The sequence below is a fragment of the Sceloporus occidentalis genome, unplaced genomic scaffold (genome assembly GCF_023333645.1).
Source record: "Sceloporus occidentalis isolate IW3139 unplaced genomic scaffold, rSceOcc1.0.p SCAF_5, whole genome shotgun sequence".
Lineage (NCBI taxonomy): Eukaryota > Metazoa > Chordata > Lepidosauria > Squamata > Phrynosomatidae > Sceloporus > Sceloporus occidentalis.
Genome location: NW_028316985.1, coordinates 70,870,534 through 70,885,179, shown reverse-complemented (window position 1 = coordinate 70,885,179; position 14,646 = coordinate 70,870,534). Strand labels below are relative to the sequence as shown.

At 38.5% G+C, this 14,646-nt stretch overlaps 1 protein-coding gene across 1 annotated transcript in view; it reads right to left on the bottom strand.

The window, feature by feature from the left end:
- The window catches only part of CPED1 (cadherin like and PC-esterase domain containing 1), a 127,094-nt gene that overhangs the window by 12,143 nt on the left and 100,305 nt on the right, over nucleotides 1–14,646 (bottom strand). The window contains exons 18-20 of the mRNA XM_089524359.1: nucleotides 8,136–8,253; nucleotides 6,523–6,659; nucleotides 122–342 (exon numbers count right to left, since the gene is read on the bottom strand). Coding sequence (XP_089380485.1) covers nucleotides 122–342; nucleotides 6,523–6,659; nucleotides 8,136–8,253 — 476 coding nt within the window. The remainder of the gene's footprint in view (nucleotides 1–121; nucleotides 343–6,522; nucleotides 6,660–8,135; nucleotides 8,254–14,646) is intronic.

The window sequence follows — 14,646 nt, the reverse complement described above, 5'->3', positions numbered from 1 at the left end:
TCTCACATAAATTCCTTTCTTCTTGTAACTGGAATGCTGGCATATAGCCAGAGAGCACTAGGAAAATCAGCAAATCACTATTAAAAATACCAGTATCTTGACAATAGGAGGTCTAACGTACCTGAGAAGCAGCTGCTCTAGTGCTTTTTCAAATGTTGGTCTTTGGTTTACACTGATCCAAAACTGGGGGTAATATGAGTAGCTGATAAAAGTCTTCCTTTCATTTATGTTATCATAAAACTTCATGTCATGAGCTTTTTGCCATTCTTGCAGAGTCTTGTTCACTCTCTCTATCAGGTAATACATCATTCCTCTGTTAGTTGAATCTCCAATGAAAAGGACCTTTAAAGGGGGAGAAAACCCACAAACAACATAGAACACTTATAACTGCTGTAAATCTAAAGCAGTGTAAATCTATTTGCTTTGGGGCATTCAGGTTGTGAAATGAGGATTATCTCTCTCTCTCCTGTCTTTCTCCCAGTATGAGACACAAAGCCACTTACAATCACTGATATTCTACACTGATTATTTAGTGTACGCACTACTAAAGGCTGGCACACACCCGTTTAGATGCCATACACTCCAAGACTTCTTGAAGCTGTCCTATCTATTGAATGGTGGCAGCTTCAAGACATCTTGGAGCATGGCGTTCAGATGCCACATACCCGGAAGCCACCCCCAAGCTGTGGCAGGGCATCTTAAACCCGGCCCAAATAGGAACATATATTTTCCACTCCTATTTGGGCTGGCTTCCTGGCAGATTGCGGCTGCAGTATGTGCTTGCCGCAGCACCATGGCATTTTAGGTGATGCCCATCTGTTCCGTCCCTAAGTAGCTACTCCTGAACCACTCACACACCCTGCATGCCCACCTTAACAGCTAACAGCTACATCAGGCAAAGGAGATCTGTTCCGCTGCCATTGGGGGCAAAAGGAAGAGGATATTTCCAGCTTGCTACCACTAGTGAGCAAGGCTACGACAAGGAACTGTGAAGAATTGTGAGTTTCTGCTTCTGATTGTTGCAGCCTTGCTTGCTGAAAATGTAACTGTCCTTGTGCCCCTATTGGCGGCTGAACAGACCTCTATTGTCTGTTGCTGCTTAAAGTAGGCTAGGGGCATTTGAGTAGCCTTACTGGCAGGGACGTAGCCAAGGGGGGGGGGTTTCTTGGGGTCCGGACCCCCCCTTCCGTTAGATAAAATGAATGGTGTGTGCTGCCGCACTGCCGCACCCAAGCCCCATTATAATGGTGGCACTTAGTCTGGACCCCCCCTTCCCAAAATCCTGGCTACGTCCCTGTTACTGGATATGGAACAGTGATGGACCTGCTGCCACATTGAAGAATTAATGAAGTTTGACACTACTTTAGAGCCTTATTGCATTAAAAACAAACCCAGCAGGCAAACGGAGAGAAGTGTGTTTATCATTCTATTTCTGCATGATGTTGAAGAACTTGTGTTCTCTTCCCGTTGTAAAAGCATGGGAGAGGGTGGTAAAAATGTCCCTTGTGCCAAATGGATTTTTCCAGCTTGGCAAAAGGGGCACTTTTAGGACATTTTTTATGACCCTCTCCCACATTTCTATGACTCAAAGAGAATGCAAGTGCTTCAATGCCATGAGGAGACAGAAAGATAAATGCACTTCTCTCTGTTGGCCTGCCAGGTTTGTTTTTAAGTGTTAAGGCTCTTAGCTGACTGTAACTGCCATGACTCTATCCTGTGTAATCCTGCAATTTGTAATTTGTTGTGGCACCAGATCTCAGTGAGGCTCAGTGATTCATAGGCTCACAAAACTATAAATTCCAGAATTCCACAGCATTGAGCCATGGCAGTTAAAGCAGTGTCAAATTGCATTAATTCTGCAGTGCAGATGCAGTCTAGGTTATGAATTTATAACTGCAATATAGAAAGCCAGCCAAGGTAAATTAAAACAATAGAAGTAAAAAAAAATTCATGATCTACACAATAAAAGGGTTTGCTATAATCTATAAACCACAGGCTGATTTTCTTCTGAAATTCTTTGGTGTCTTCCATTATCTAATGTATAGTATGTTTGGGTCTGTTCTGCTGCATTCACACTGCAGAAATAATCCAGTTTGACACCACTTTCTGGGAATTGTTGTTTTGTGAAAAATTTAGCCATCACTATTTGAGAGCTCTGGTGCCACAGCAAACTTCAAATCCCAGGATTCCATAGGATGGAGCCTTGGCATTCAGAGTCGTGTCAAAGTGGATTATTTTTGCAGTGTAGATCCAGCCTTCCTTTTCTGAACCCAACATGATCTGACATTTCTTGCTCCATATATGATGAAAGAGTTTTTTGTAGAATTTTGAGCATCTCTTTGCTTTCATGGCAAATTAACTAATCGTCTGGTGGTTGCTGCAGTCCTTCATGTCTCCCATTTTGGGTACTGGGCTGTATATTAAGTATTTCCAATTTGTGAGCCATTCTTTTGTTTCCATATTTGTTGATAGATTTTAGTTAGAGTTTGAGTGGGTTCTGTCTCCGTAGCTTGAAACAGCTCAATTATTATGCCATCTGCTCCTGGTGATTTATTGTTCCCAAGTGCTTTCGCTGTTTCCCCTACACTTTCTAAAACTGTATATTCATATTCAAATGGTTCTTCCTTGAATAAATCTGTCATTCTTTAATCTCTTTTATATAGGTCCGCAGCATGTTTTCTCCATCGGCTTTTTATTTCTTCTTGATCATTCAGTGTATTTCCCTGCTCATCATAACGTATTCTCAGTTTTGGTTTAAAATGCCCTTTGATTTCTTGGGCCTTGTGAAAAAGGTCTCTCGTTCTACTTTTTTTGTAGTTATCTTCTATTTCTCTGCATTGATTGTTATAGTAGTTCTCTTTGTTGCTGTGCTAACATTGCTGACCTTATTTCTGTCCCCTTTTACTTTTGTTACTTGTCTATCCTTAACTGCTTGAAGAGTTTTATCTGCCATCCAGTGGGACTTTTCTTTCCTTTTGGCTACAGAGAGTTTCTTTTTGCATTCTTTCCATTCCTCTCCACTTTAGTTCATTCTTGCAATGCTTATATGTCCCTTTCTTGTTTTATAATGCCTAGCTTTCCCTGATACCTGCTTCTCATATTCCATGTTCCTATAATATGTGTTGGCTCGCTATGCCAGACTTTCCTTTCACCTGTGAGCATGTCAACAGCTGAACATCCTTTTGGTTTGAGTCACTGTATCATTAGCCACAGCGCTACTCATACTTATCCTTGGCTTTTCCCCCATAGCTCTTGAGTGCCACCCAGTTTGGGAATGTCATCTTCTGGCACTATCGCTTGTTTCATTTTGGATTGCCTCATCAAAGGTAGAAAGGTTCAGGAGTGGTTTGCCATTACTTTCTTCTATGCAGTACTAACAGGTGTTAGCTATGCTACCACTGCACATTGTCTCTGAGAAATCCTCCACCAGTGTCACACACACCTCACTCTGCTGCTGCCCAGTAGCTGTCTGGCACATTTTGTGGGGCTCCTCAGCAAAAGCCTGTCTCATCTACCGGCAGCAGTGCTCCCAGCAGCATAACCTTACAGGAGCATACAATCCTACTATTATGGAAGAGGAGTTCCATACTTGGGAACAAATCATAAATGGAAATACCATTACAAAAGACTTCATTTGTTTCTCTGGCTATCATTATGAATAATATTTCGTCAAGACACTTGACTTTTAACACCAAAATCCTCGCTTAGAAATATATATACAGAGAAGTCCCTATTTTAGCAGGTGGATTTTAAGTACTTTAGCAAATATTGCCTTTTTATATTTCCTGCTCTTAATCATACATTGCTGAGAGCCTTTTTATTACAACATTCAAATTCAAATTGCTTTTTAGAGAGATGAATAAAATATATGCTTCATCTCCTTTCATTTACAATTTAATTATGCAATTATGTATACCTGGTTCTTTGAGTAACTTATTATTCATGAGCTACTCCTTTTTAGCCTTTCCCCCCTGAGAGGTTGCCATGTAGCTTAATTAAAGTGGTATGCTCCAGCAGATCATAAAACTACCATGGTAAAAATTAATTAATCATAAAGTTATATGAGTTTTTGTCACACAGATGTAAAACAAATTCAAGCACTTTCTATTTGGATTTCATCCCCGTACCCCAATCCTGTAAAATCCATGCCAGTTCTCAAGTGGATGCAGTCTAACAGATGTAATATAGCCTTCATACAGTCTGCATTAATAAGGAGTTCAAAGACAAATTCTGACACATAATATGAAACAAAATGAGTAAGAAGGAAAAAAGAAACAACCCCAAACCCACCTTCTCAAGCATAAATCTCTTTCATTCTCTGCAAATGACTGATTAACTTTGCTAACACCCCATTAATCTACATAGGTTCTGTTATAAAATGCTGTAGGGAATTTATAACCCCTTTTCATGTCTCAGCCAATCTATGTCTATTCTCTCACCACAGGTGGTCCTGAGTTAGTGCTGACAGAAATAACTCAAGCGCAAGATCACATGCACAAAAAGTGAAAAAGCGGTTCAGATAAAGGCAGTTACAACTATTAGTGGGAAATGATGCAACAGTGAGCTAACAGTTCACCCCTGGCTACATTATGGGCTCCCAAAGAACCTGTGCTCATCAGTAGCCACATCTATATGGTGTCCCAATAAATGCAGCAATGACTTCAAGCACGGCTTTCCCAGGCAGTGATATATTCCTTCTTACTTTAAGAGAAAGTATTTGCTGTTATGGCTTTAACTATGTCAGATATTTTGAGATGGTTGAAATGCCTAGGCTGAATTGGTTCATTATATCTTCACTCTTTCTGTCATCCCAAGCATTTCTCATGTTTCCATTATGCAACCATCTCTCATTTATAGACGACATAAAAGAACCAAGGCTTCAAGACTGAAAACTGGAGAGGACCTTTGTAACCTTAATGGTTGTGTAGAAGTGGTTGTGTAGAAATTCAACAGGTGTTGCTTGCCAAGCGATCATGTAACAAAAAAACAATTGTTGGCATTCCCTCTTCTACATAGACACTGTGTTGTACAGAAGCCACCTCTAGTATTTATTCTGGCAATCCTAGAGAATACACACATCCATATATAATATATATACCTACAGAGGCCAGAATCCTATTGGCTCGCTATGCCAGTATTTGCAGTATTTCATGGCCTTGCAGTGGTGGTGAGGGAAGACACACAAAATCTTCTAGTTCTGAGCGGCCCGTTTCTGCCATGCCTTCCTTACTTCACAGCTGCTGTGTCCACAGCCATTTCCTTCTGCTGCTAACACTGGCATAGGGCATCAACAGAATTCTAGCTTCATTAACTCAATGGACTTGCTGGATATATTTATTTCTATGCATGCTTTCTTAATTTGGATAACATTTAGAAAAATCTGTAGTGCTTTTCTTACTTACATCTGGAAACTTGTACCACCAGACATTTGTCCCTGAGCCACAGATTGCTTTCAAATGTTAGACAGTTACACCATGCTTATTAAGACGACACTGCATTTCCAAGCATAACAGAATCTTCACTATTAGAAAAGTCAGTCTAGTGAGGTCCCCGTCTGAGACCTACACAGGGATGTGAAAAAAGATTAGTAGGTAGAGGCAATGCCATGCATTAGGTATCAGGCAAAAGAAACAGTGTGCATGCAAAGGGTGTCCATCCTGAACGATAAAACATAGTGCTGGTTCAACTGAAGTCAGTCATCCAACACGGAGGTGCTACCTGGGTTAATTTTATTTGGTGCCTGAATGCTTTTGAATGAAACCTATTAAAAATTGTAGTGCTATAGAGCATCTCCACACAAGAAAAAAGTTGCTGAAAGTCCCAGGTTTGCTCCCATATAAACTGATTTTATTTTGGAGATCTCTATGATTCAGGTGGAAGCATTCCAAGAGAACTCACTGCATTATCAAGGAGCTGTCATTCTGATTCCCCACCTCAGTTTAAATCAATCCATTATGGCTCAAAATGAACCATTCCTCTCCATGGCTGTCTGTGTTATGTCAGAACTACCTATATAATGACCATCACGAAGAAACATAGCATTTTTTTCCCCCAAGATCCGGATTCAACAGAGATAAAGTGATAAAAAGAGGAGTGCTAGCAATAATGGTTAATTAGTGCTAAAACACTTTTTTACTATAACACCTGAATAATAATTAAAAAGGGGTCAGTGGAAATTGGTAAAAGTCAGTTTCATAATGTTGCTTGAATCTACGCATGAAACATGATCAGTGGAAAGGTGAGAAGGAAGAACATTAGGGCAATGGGGCAGGAGGAGTGAAAAACTTGAATTACAAAAAGAACTGCAAAGTTTCAATACTTCCAGGGATTTTTTTTTTCTTTTTTGGATAGGCTCACAGTTAAATGGGAATAATTCCAGTATTTCCATTATAATATACATTTTAAATATATTAATAATAGTATGTATCCATGTATATATATAAGACAATGCTTTCAGTGAAAAGATAATTTGAATTATTTTTAATAAAGTGTTCCTATCCCACATTTATGACTTATATATACCTTTTTGCTTTCCACACATTGTTGCAGTTCCAGTTTGCTGAGGACAGGATATTGACAGTTGTATGGCTGCCATGTTATTTGTCTCCAGTCACAGGTTCGGTTGTCAGAACAACTAAGACAAGGCACAATCCATTGTCCTAGAAAACAAAGTATCATCATGCATTCATTCTTATTTGGACTTTGGATACATCCCACTTAGGTTTTTTTGTTGTTAGGAAGAATGCAAGGCAAGTAGTGGCACAAATGCCGTTTCCATTGCTGGTCCAAGTTGCACAGGAGCTCTCTTTGTGCTGTACCTTTCCTGGAAAAAGTTCAGCACTGTGAGAGGTCCCATTTGAATCAGAGTAGCTACAAGGGGAATAGCAAAAAAACATTTATATTTTAAATGTTGGCAGGCCACTGAGGAAGATGGTAGTCGAAACATGTCTGGACTTGAGTTTTTAATAGTTCATTTTCTGCATTTGCATAATCTGAAGGGGTTTTTTTTGTACCCGTTGTGATATTTCACTGGCTTTTTTATTCCAGGGTTTAGTTACTCTGACTTTGAATTTTGAAATTTTTATCATTTTTATCATTATTATATATTCACCCTTTGCATTTGCAGACTTTTCAGTGGGGTATTTGTACCCTTTTAGAAATAATATTGGTTTTTCTGCTACACGGTTCAGTTATTCTCTTATTTATCCTGACTATTCACATTTTTTGTTAGAACCTTTCAGTTTGGTTTGTTTTAGTTTTACACTTTGGGGTTTTTTGGTTTGTATAAACTCCTTAGGGACATTTTTGTGAACCTCAGACCCCCCTGGGGTTAAAACATTTGCCCCAAAATGTTCTCAAACACCCTGTAGGTCACTCTTAAACCTTATTTTATGCCTAAGTAAGGCCTTTTTAAAAACAGGAAGGTTTTTTTAGGCCTCTTTTGGGCCTAAAATCATTCAGGGAGGCACATACCATTTAGGGCATTAGGGGAATGTTGGGGTCAAAATGTTTTTGAGCCGGAGTTTTGACAAGGATGCAGTCTCCAAGTTTTCCTGGGGATGAATGCAACCCCTAGAGTCCTGAAAGCTATCAACTTCTTACATACAGTATATTGATATCACCTTATAGCAGGTATGAACAACACAAACATCTGCCTATGCATATAGGCATGTGCTCTCACTAAGGTTGCATCCACACTGCGGAAATAATCCAGTTTGACATCACTTTAACTGCCATAACTCAATGCTATGGGATTCTGGGAATTGTAGTTTGTTGTGGCAGCAGAACAGAGCTGTCCTGTGATAAGTACCAGCCAAAACTGTTTTCCTTTTGTTAAAATTCTGCTTTTTAGCCTTGTGTGATAAAGTCCTAAGATTCAGATCCACTTTTTCATAACAAGCACCCTTCATTCATTTCTTAAAGAGTCATCAGCTGTTGGATAGTCAAGGCATATGTGAACTTACCTTTAAATGTCCCCAGCAGCAAGTTGTAAGCATTTCTTTAAATTTATGTTCAACTTGGGATCCCTCAGCTTCCCTCTTTTTTGGCTTCCAGTGAGAGATTTAAAAGATAATCCATTCCAATGGGAACATGAATTTATTTCTGAACAAATAGAAAATATATCAGGAACAAACCTTTTGTGTCCCCTGCATCACATGCTTTTAACTGTGGCTGTGAAATGGTTGACAAATAGTCAGCAGAGAGAGGCTGCAAACCACAGGATTCTTCAGGATGTATTAATGAGTCACAATCCTGAATTAAAATATAAACATACTCTTGGTTAATATGTGACAATAACTAAGCAGTATAACATCTCAATTACAAAAACAGGTTCTTCTTTTCTATTTCCTGCCATCCAATGTCCATTTGTTGGAGTTAGTTGGCATATAGTGAATCTAGAATCTGTATCAAAGCTTACAACTATTTGTTGTGCTATTTTCCTTCTTCATTTAAGCAACAACAACAAAAAACCCAAACTCTTAACATCGATAAGAAAATAGCAGAAAATGTGGAAAACATGCTCAAAATGCCTCTAAAAAGTAACTTTTAGCAAAAACATGTACACTGAAAAAGGGATACAGATTGTCCTCACTTCCTATGCTTCTTTTGAAATGCAACCTTCTTATGTCTTCATTACCAAGCCAAGAGCTACATGAAACTTGTTTCATGCAATTCATTATGTCTGATGTCAAATCCATACCTGTGTCTTTCTATATGGCTGAACTATCCATAGTCAAAATATTGTTGCTTGGACAAATGCACAGTAGTCCAGTTATAATGCCACATAATCTAAATGGTGTCACTAGGGTTGGTGTCGCCCGGAGTGGTAACTTATGGTGTCACACCACATTGACTTCCTGCTATACCACACCATACAGAATCCTTAGTAATGTTTTTTTGTACCAATGTTACTCAAAAATTGTAATTCCCATATATCACTGAATGTAATGATAATAGTTGTGACATAAACAACTAGTACGATCAAAATTATACTTTTAAATTACAGCATTATATGCACAGCCTTAAATGTATTTATATATCCATAGCTGCATATGCTTAGAGTGAAAATTTGGTAAAATGTGATGTTTTTAAAGAAAACTTTAAATGGTTTCTCTTCATCCTGGAGAGAGTTGACTAGTGAAGTGCCGCAGGGATCTGTACTCGGCCCTGTGCTAGTCAACATCTTTATCAATAACTTGGAGGAAGGAATAGAAAGCATGCTGATTAAATTTGCAGATGATACCAAACTTGGGGGGGTTGCTAATACCCCAGAGGACAGGGTTAAAATTCAAAATGACTTTGACCGACTAGAGGGCTGGGATAAAGCTAACAAGATGAATTTCAATAGGGTGAAATGTAATGTCCTATACCTAAGCAGAAGGTCCTATACCTAGACAGAAAAAAAAAATGAAATGCACAGATAAAGGATGGGAGGCACCTGGCTAGCCAACAGTTCATGTGAAAGGAATCTAGGAGTCTTAGTAGACCACAAGCTGAACATGAGTCAATAGTGTGGTGTGGCAGCCAAGAAAGCCAACGCGATTCTTGGTTGCCTCAACAGTAGTCTAGATCAAGGGAAGTGATAGTACCACTTTATTCTGCTTTGGTCAGGCCTCACCTAGAATACTGTTTCCAGTTCTGGACACCTCAGTTCAAGAAGGATGTTATCAAGCTGGAACATGTCCAGAGGAAGGTGACCAAAATGGTGAAAGGTCTGGAAGCCAGGCCCTATAAGGAGAGGCTTAGGGAGCTGGGAATGTTTAGCCTGATGAAAAGAAGAGGGGACATGATAGCCATGTTTAAATATTTGAAAGGATGTCATATCAAAGAGGGAACAGGCTTGTTTTGAATGTTTCCAGGGACGAGGGCAAGGAACAACAGATGCAAGCTACAGGAAAAGAGATTCCACCTAAACATTAGGAAGAACTTCCTGACAGTAAGGGCTGTTTGACAGTGGAACACACTCCCTTGGAGTGTAGTGGAGTCTCCTTCTTTTGAGATTTTTAAACAGAGGCTGGATGGCCATCTGTTGGGGGTGCTTTGATTGTGAGTTCCTACATGGCAGGGGATTGGACAGGATGGCACTTGTGGTCTCTTCCAACTCTTATGACTCCATTATTTATTTATCAAGATGTTTTCAGTTCAGCTAGTTTTTTTAAAAAAAAATGTCAAAAATTACATTTAAAAGGATATCTGACTCCTGATCACTTGAAAAAGATGAGAGCAAGTATGCAGTATGCAAAGGAGGACCAGTCTGTTATGATCAAAGGCAGTTTTAATATTGCCTTGTAAAATGGATTCATTAAAGGTCAGGCATTCACATTTACTTTAACTTCACTTTAAGTTAACCAAGGATTTTATTAAGAGCATGTGGATAGGTCAAGTTTCTTACAGATACACAAAGTACTATAAGATCCCTAACACTTTATCCCAAGATGAAAGTTGACCAAATTTTTAAGGCTGTCAAAAGTATCAGTTGCTATAAGAATGAGAGGCAAGCACATCAAAGATTTATCTTTTTCTAGATCCTCTTATTTTTAAAAGATAGTCAGGAGAACTAACACTTAAATGTCTGGAATGATTTCAAAAGAAAATTAGGCTGACGTAAGCAGTCATAGTCTTATTATAACTAAGAAGGTTTGATATAGGACAGGAAATGAGCATTTAGTCAAGCTGACTTAGAAGCATTTGGGTGCACTTATAGTGCACTCCTGTCTATATCTTCTAAGAAATAAAGTCCACTTTGTTTATTGGGTTTACTCATAGGTAAATGGGTATAAAATTGCAGCCTGATTCACATTGCCAGTGCTTCCAAAAACCAAACACTTTAAAGATTTCCTTAAAAGGTTTTCACAGATATTTGGGGAAGGGAGTCTGTTTGTCTATGTTTGTTAGTTTCTAATGGTGTCATTTCACTAGCACTAAGCATAAAATGCTCCTGGATACCTAATTTCAAACTATGCACAGGGAAAGAATCTGTTGCACGTATAGTGCAATTTTTAGAGCACAATCTGTTGTACCAGTGATAGCACAAGCAGGACCATAAGAACAAGTAGGCCACCACTTGTTCAACTAGAAAAATCAACAGAACTCCACTAGCATACAGTTTTCTCCACTAACAATGGCCAGAAAGTTCATACAGGATTCTGGTGCTTCATTGGCCTCCATCTGTCTGTCTGTCTGTCTATCAAGCTAACTAGCTATCCATCCAGTCATAAGAGTAACATAGTTCAATATGTAATAAATGGATTACATTTCAGTATCATGTTTCCACAGTATTTATTTAAGCCCAGTGTCTAAGTGAAATAATGGGATCATGTTCTCCAGAGAAAATATGGTATGCAGAAGTGTGCCAATATATTTTGAATGTATAATAATGATCTGCTGACATAATTACAACCATATTTTCTAATGGATAATTTAAAAGGAAAAATATTCAGAAATACTCATTTATGTGCCAGCAGTCTTCTTAAGGCTGATCTGAGGTTGTATATTCTCTAAACTACATGAGCTTCCTTTGGATTAATTCACTGCAACTTCTTTATTAATCAAGCTTAACAGCAACAACATTAAAGATGCTAGCCTGGGAATATGCTTGCACATTTTGCTCACCTAAATACACATTTATATGCTGTCTTTGGCCTTATTCTTCAAAAGAGTTTTCATGTTAGTGCCAGCCAAGCCCTTCTCTCTTTCTCTTTCCAGTTCTGACTCTTGCCAACTACCCCTAACTTTCATTGCAGGCATTGCTGATTATTCTGTAGCCCAGTAGTAGAACGTTTGATCCTGGTATTAGCTTCCTTGGCCCACCTTTTTAACCTGTTCTTCAATAATAATTTGATGTACTTATGGAGTTAAGGGTTGCAGAGCTACAAATCAGCTTGATTTGGGTCTAATCTGCCCTGCAAAAATAATGCAGTTTGACACTGCTTTCACTGCCATGCCTCCATCCAATGGAATCCTGGGATTTGCAGTTTGTGCTGGCACCAGACCTCTCTCAGAGAAAAGGCTAAATATCTCACAAAACTGCAAACCCCAGAATTCCACAGTACTATTTCTGCAGTGCAGATCAAACCTAGAGCTAGTTTGGCCCTGCCCAGTTGGTTATTACACGCTAGTGGCCTATGTTTATGACCAGAGTCTCATGAAGACACCCTTTACAAATCTGAATTTGGTTAATTAATCTGACTCTAGCTTAACGCCAACTATTTGCAGCTCTGTTTTGTTTTCTGCCTGCATCCAATGAAGTGTGGGCATACCATCCGACATGTAGCTCTAGCAAATGTTTCTCATTGAGCAGATACTTGCAGGGCTGCTGAGAGCTGGCACTCTGCCTAGGACACTGGGGCATATTTTTAAGTGACATGTTTAACATCAGATGGAAAACTTGAAAGTAAATGAAAAGGATTTATCACAGATAGCACTGTATATAAACCATAACTGAACATACTCTAAATTGATTTACAAGTGATTTCGATGTGTTGAGTTTTAGAAACAGGCTTTATAGCCACTCTCTGATCTATTGAAAAACCACATTTTATTTTATAATACAGCCGCCCCTCCATTTTCACAGATTTGGAGTCTGTCCCTCAGAAATATGTGAGGGACGAATGGAGGGTGACAGAATGGGGCATGCACCTAAGGCATATGTGCAGCAGAGTGTGCAGGAGTGCGCTGCCATAGGACTCAATAGGAACTCCAATATCAATGAACTTCAATTTTCACGGTGTGTTTGTGTGTGTGTCCAGAACAGATCCCCCGCAAAAATGGAGGTTCAACTGTACATTGTTTGTCTTTCACCTCATCCCATGGCCATTGTCCCTTAATCTTGAGAAACAATAAGCATAGTAAGGTGTTTAAGGGAACAACAGGAAACAGAAGTACTGATTATATGAAAAGAACAACTTGCTCTGTAGATTAAAGCAAGCACAAAACAGATGTATTCTTTGTACTTTACAGGATCAGGGAATTACTCAAACTGGAAGCAGTTACAGTAATCATTTTTTTTCAAATGATTTGAGTTGCAGGTTACACAAGAGATTGACCATGTTGCCCATATCCTTTAAGGCCTAGTTGTTGGCTGTGTTCAAATGGTTTTTACAGGCTTCTAAATCACTACACAACCTGCAGTACTTGTTGCCTGAGGAAAAATAAGAAACAGAAAATGAGTGTATATAACATGTTGTATATAATATTCACTTCTCTAGGGGGGGAAAACCTATCTCCAACCTCATAGTAATGGTGGTCCAAAGGGAATGTCATCATTGGAATGTAGTAACTGAAGTTTTCAAGCAGCCTTACATGCCAGACATATTTGAAGATTAGAGGAACTGTATTATTCTTTACCCTATTCATTTGTGACTACCCCATGCTATCACATTTTAATCAGATCAAAATGAAATTACCAACTGCAACTAATTGTATTTCTTTGAAACAAGAAAGATATGAATTCCTCATCAAATCGTTTTAGCTCTGTTTAGTCAGTGTATGTCCATTTTCCTACAGAACCAACATAAAACGAAAAGTGATTAAAATATACTATGAAAAGTATACTAATAAAATTAGTCAGAGTGATCTCATAAAATCTGCAAGAGTATCTCATTGCAAAGAAATAAATTGTGAGCAGATGGATTAGCTCCAATCTATTTATCTAATCTATTAATCTAACAGCAAGCGAGAAATAAATGCCATCATAATTGGCATTGTGGTTTCTGGCTCTCCTAAATTAGGGTGCCTCATGTTTTATCTGAATGCTCTACACAGTCACATTTTGGGCTTTCTCCGATAACTTCACAAATCCACCCAACAACAACAGAATGATTATCTTCACTGCAACAGTGAGCTATGTTACATTTTTCTTCTAAGCTTTTCCCAAGCAATGCACCACCATCTTGAAACTTATGAAATTTTGGTATGATCAGTAAAGTCCACAATTCTTCTCATTAGGATTTCTCAACAGTTGAAAAATATGTATTTTAAATCATTTTAAAAAAAATATTTTCAAATATTGTTTCTATCCCTAGCTGTATCATGTTTTTCACTAGAGAGGCAGTTGGTCCCAATAACATACTATTAATACAAGTTTATGAAAATTGAAAGGGAATAGTAGTCATTTTATATTCTTAATTCCTTCTCTTTTTTCACATCTTTAAGAAATAGCTTTGTTTCTGGCTAGAGTTCAAATTGTTCACTACACAAAATCATGTTCTCTATTTTATTTGCATACTGCACAAAATCTGTGCAACTGCACATTAAAATAATGCTTGTTGCACAGTACTATTGCTGTTTGTTCTCTTTAGGGAGAAGATCAAAACAGATATTTGCTTCAGCACTGGAAAAGGTGAGACCATACCTCCAAGGAAAGCATGACCAAATGTGGCCTTCCATAAGTTGTAGGACTGATAGCATTCTAGCATTTGTTATGCTTAGGCTATGACTACTGGGAGCTGCAATCCAACAACCTCTCAAGGCCACATTTTCTTGAACCTTGTACTAAAGGAATCAAATTAAGAAATTTTTTTCTTCTTTAAAGTAACATAAACATGGAAATGAAATTACATTTCTGACTGGATGAGGGAAGCAGTAGCTTTACTCATCCTGCTGATTTCAAGTTCACTACAACACACTTATAATCAAATAGTTTAT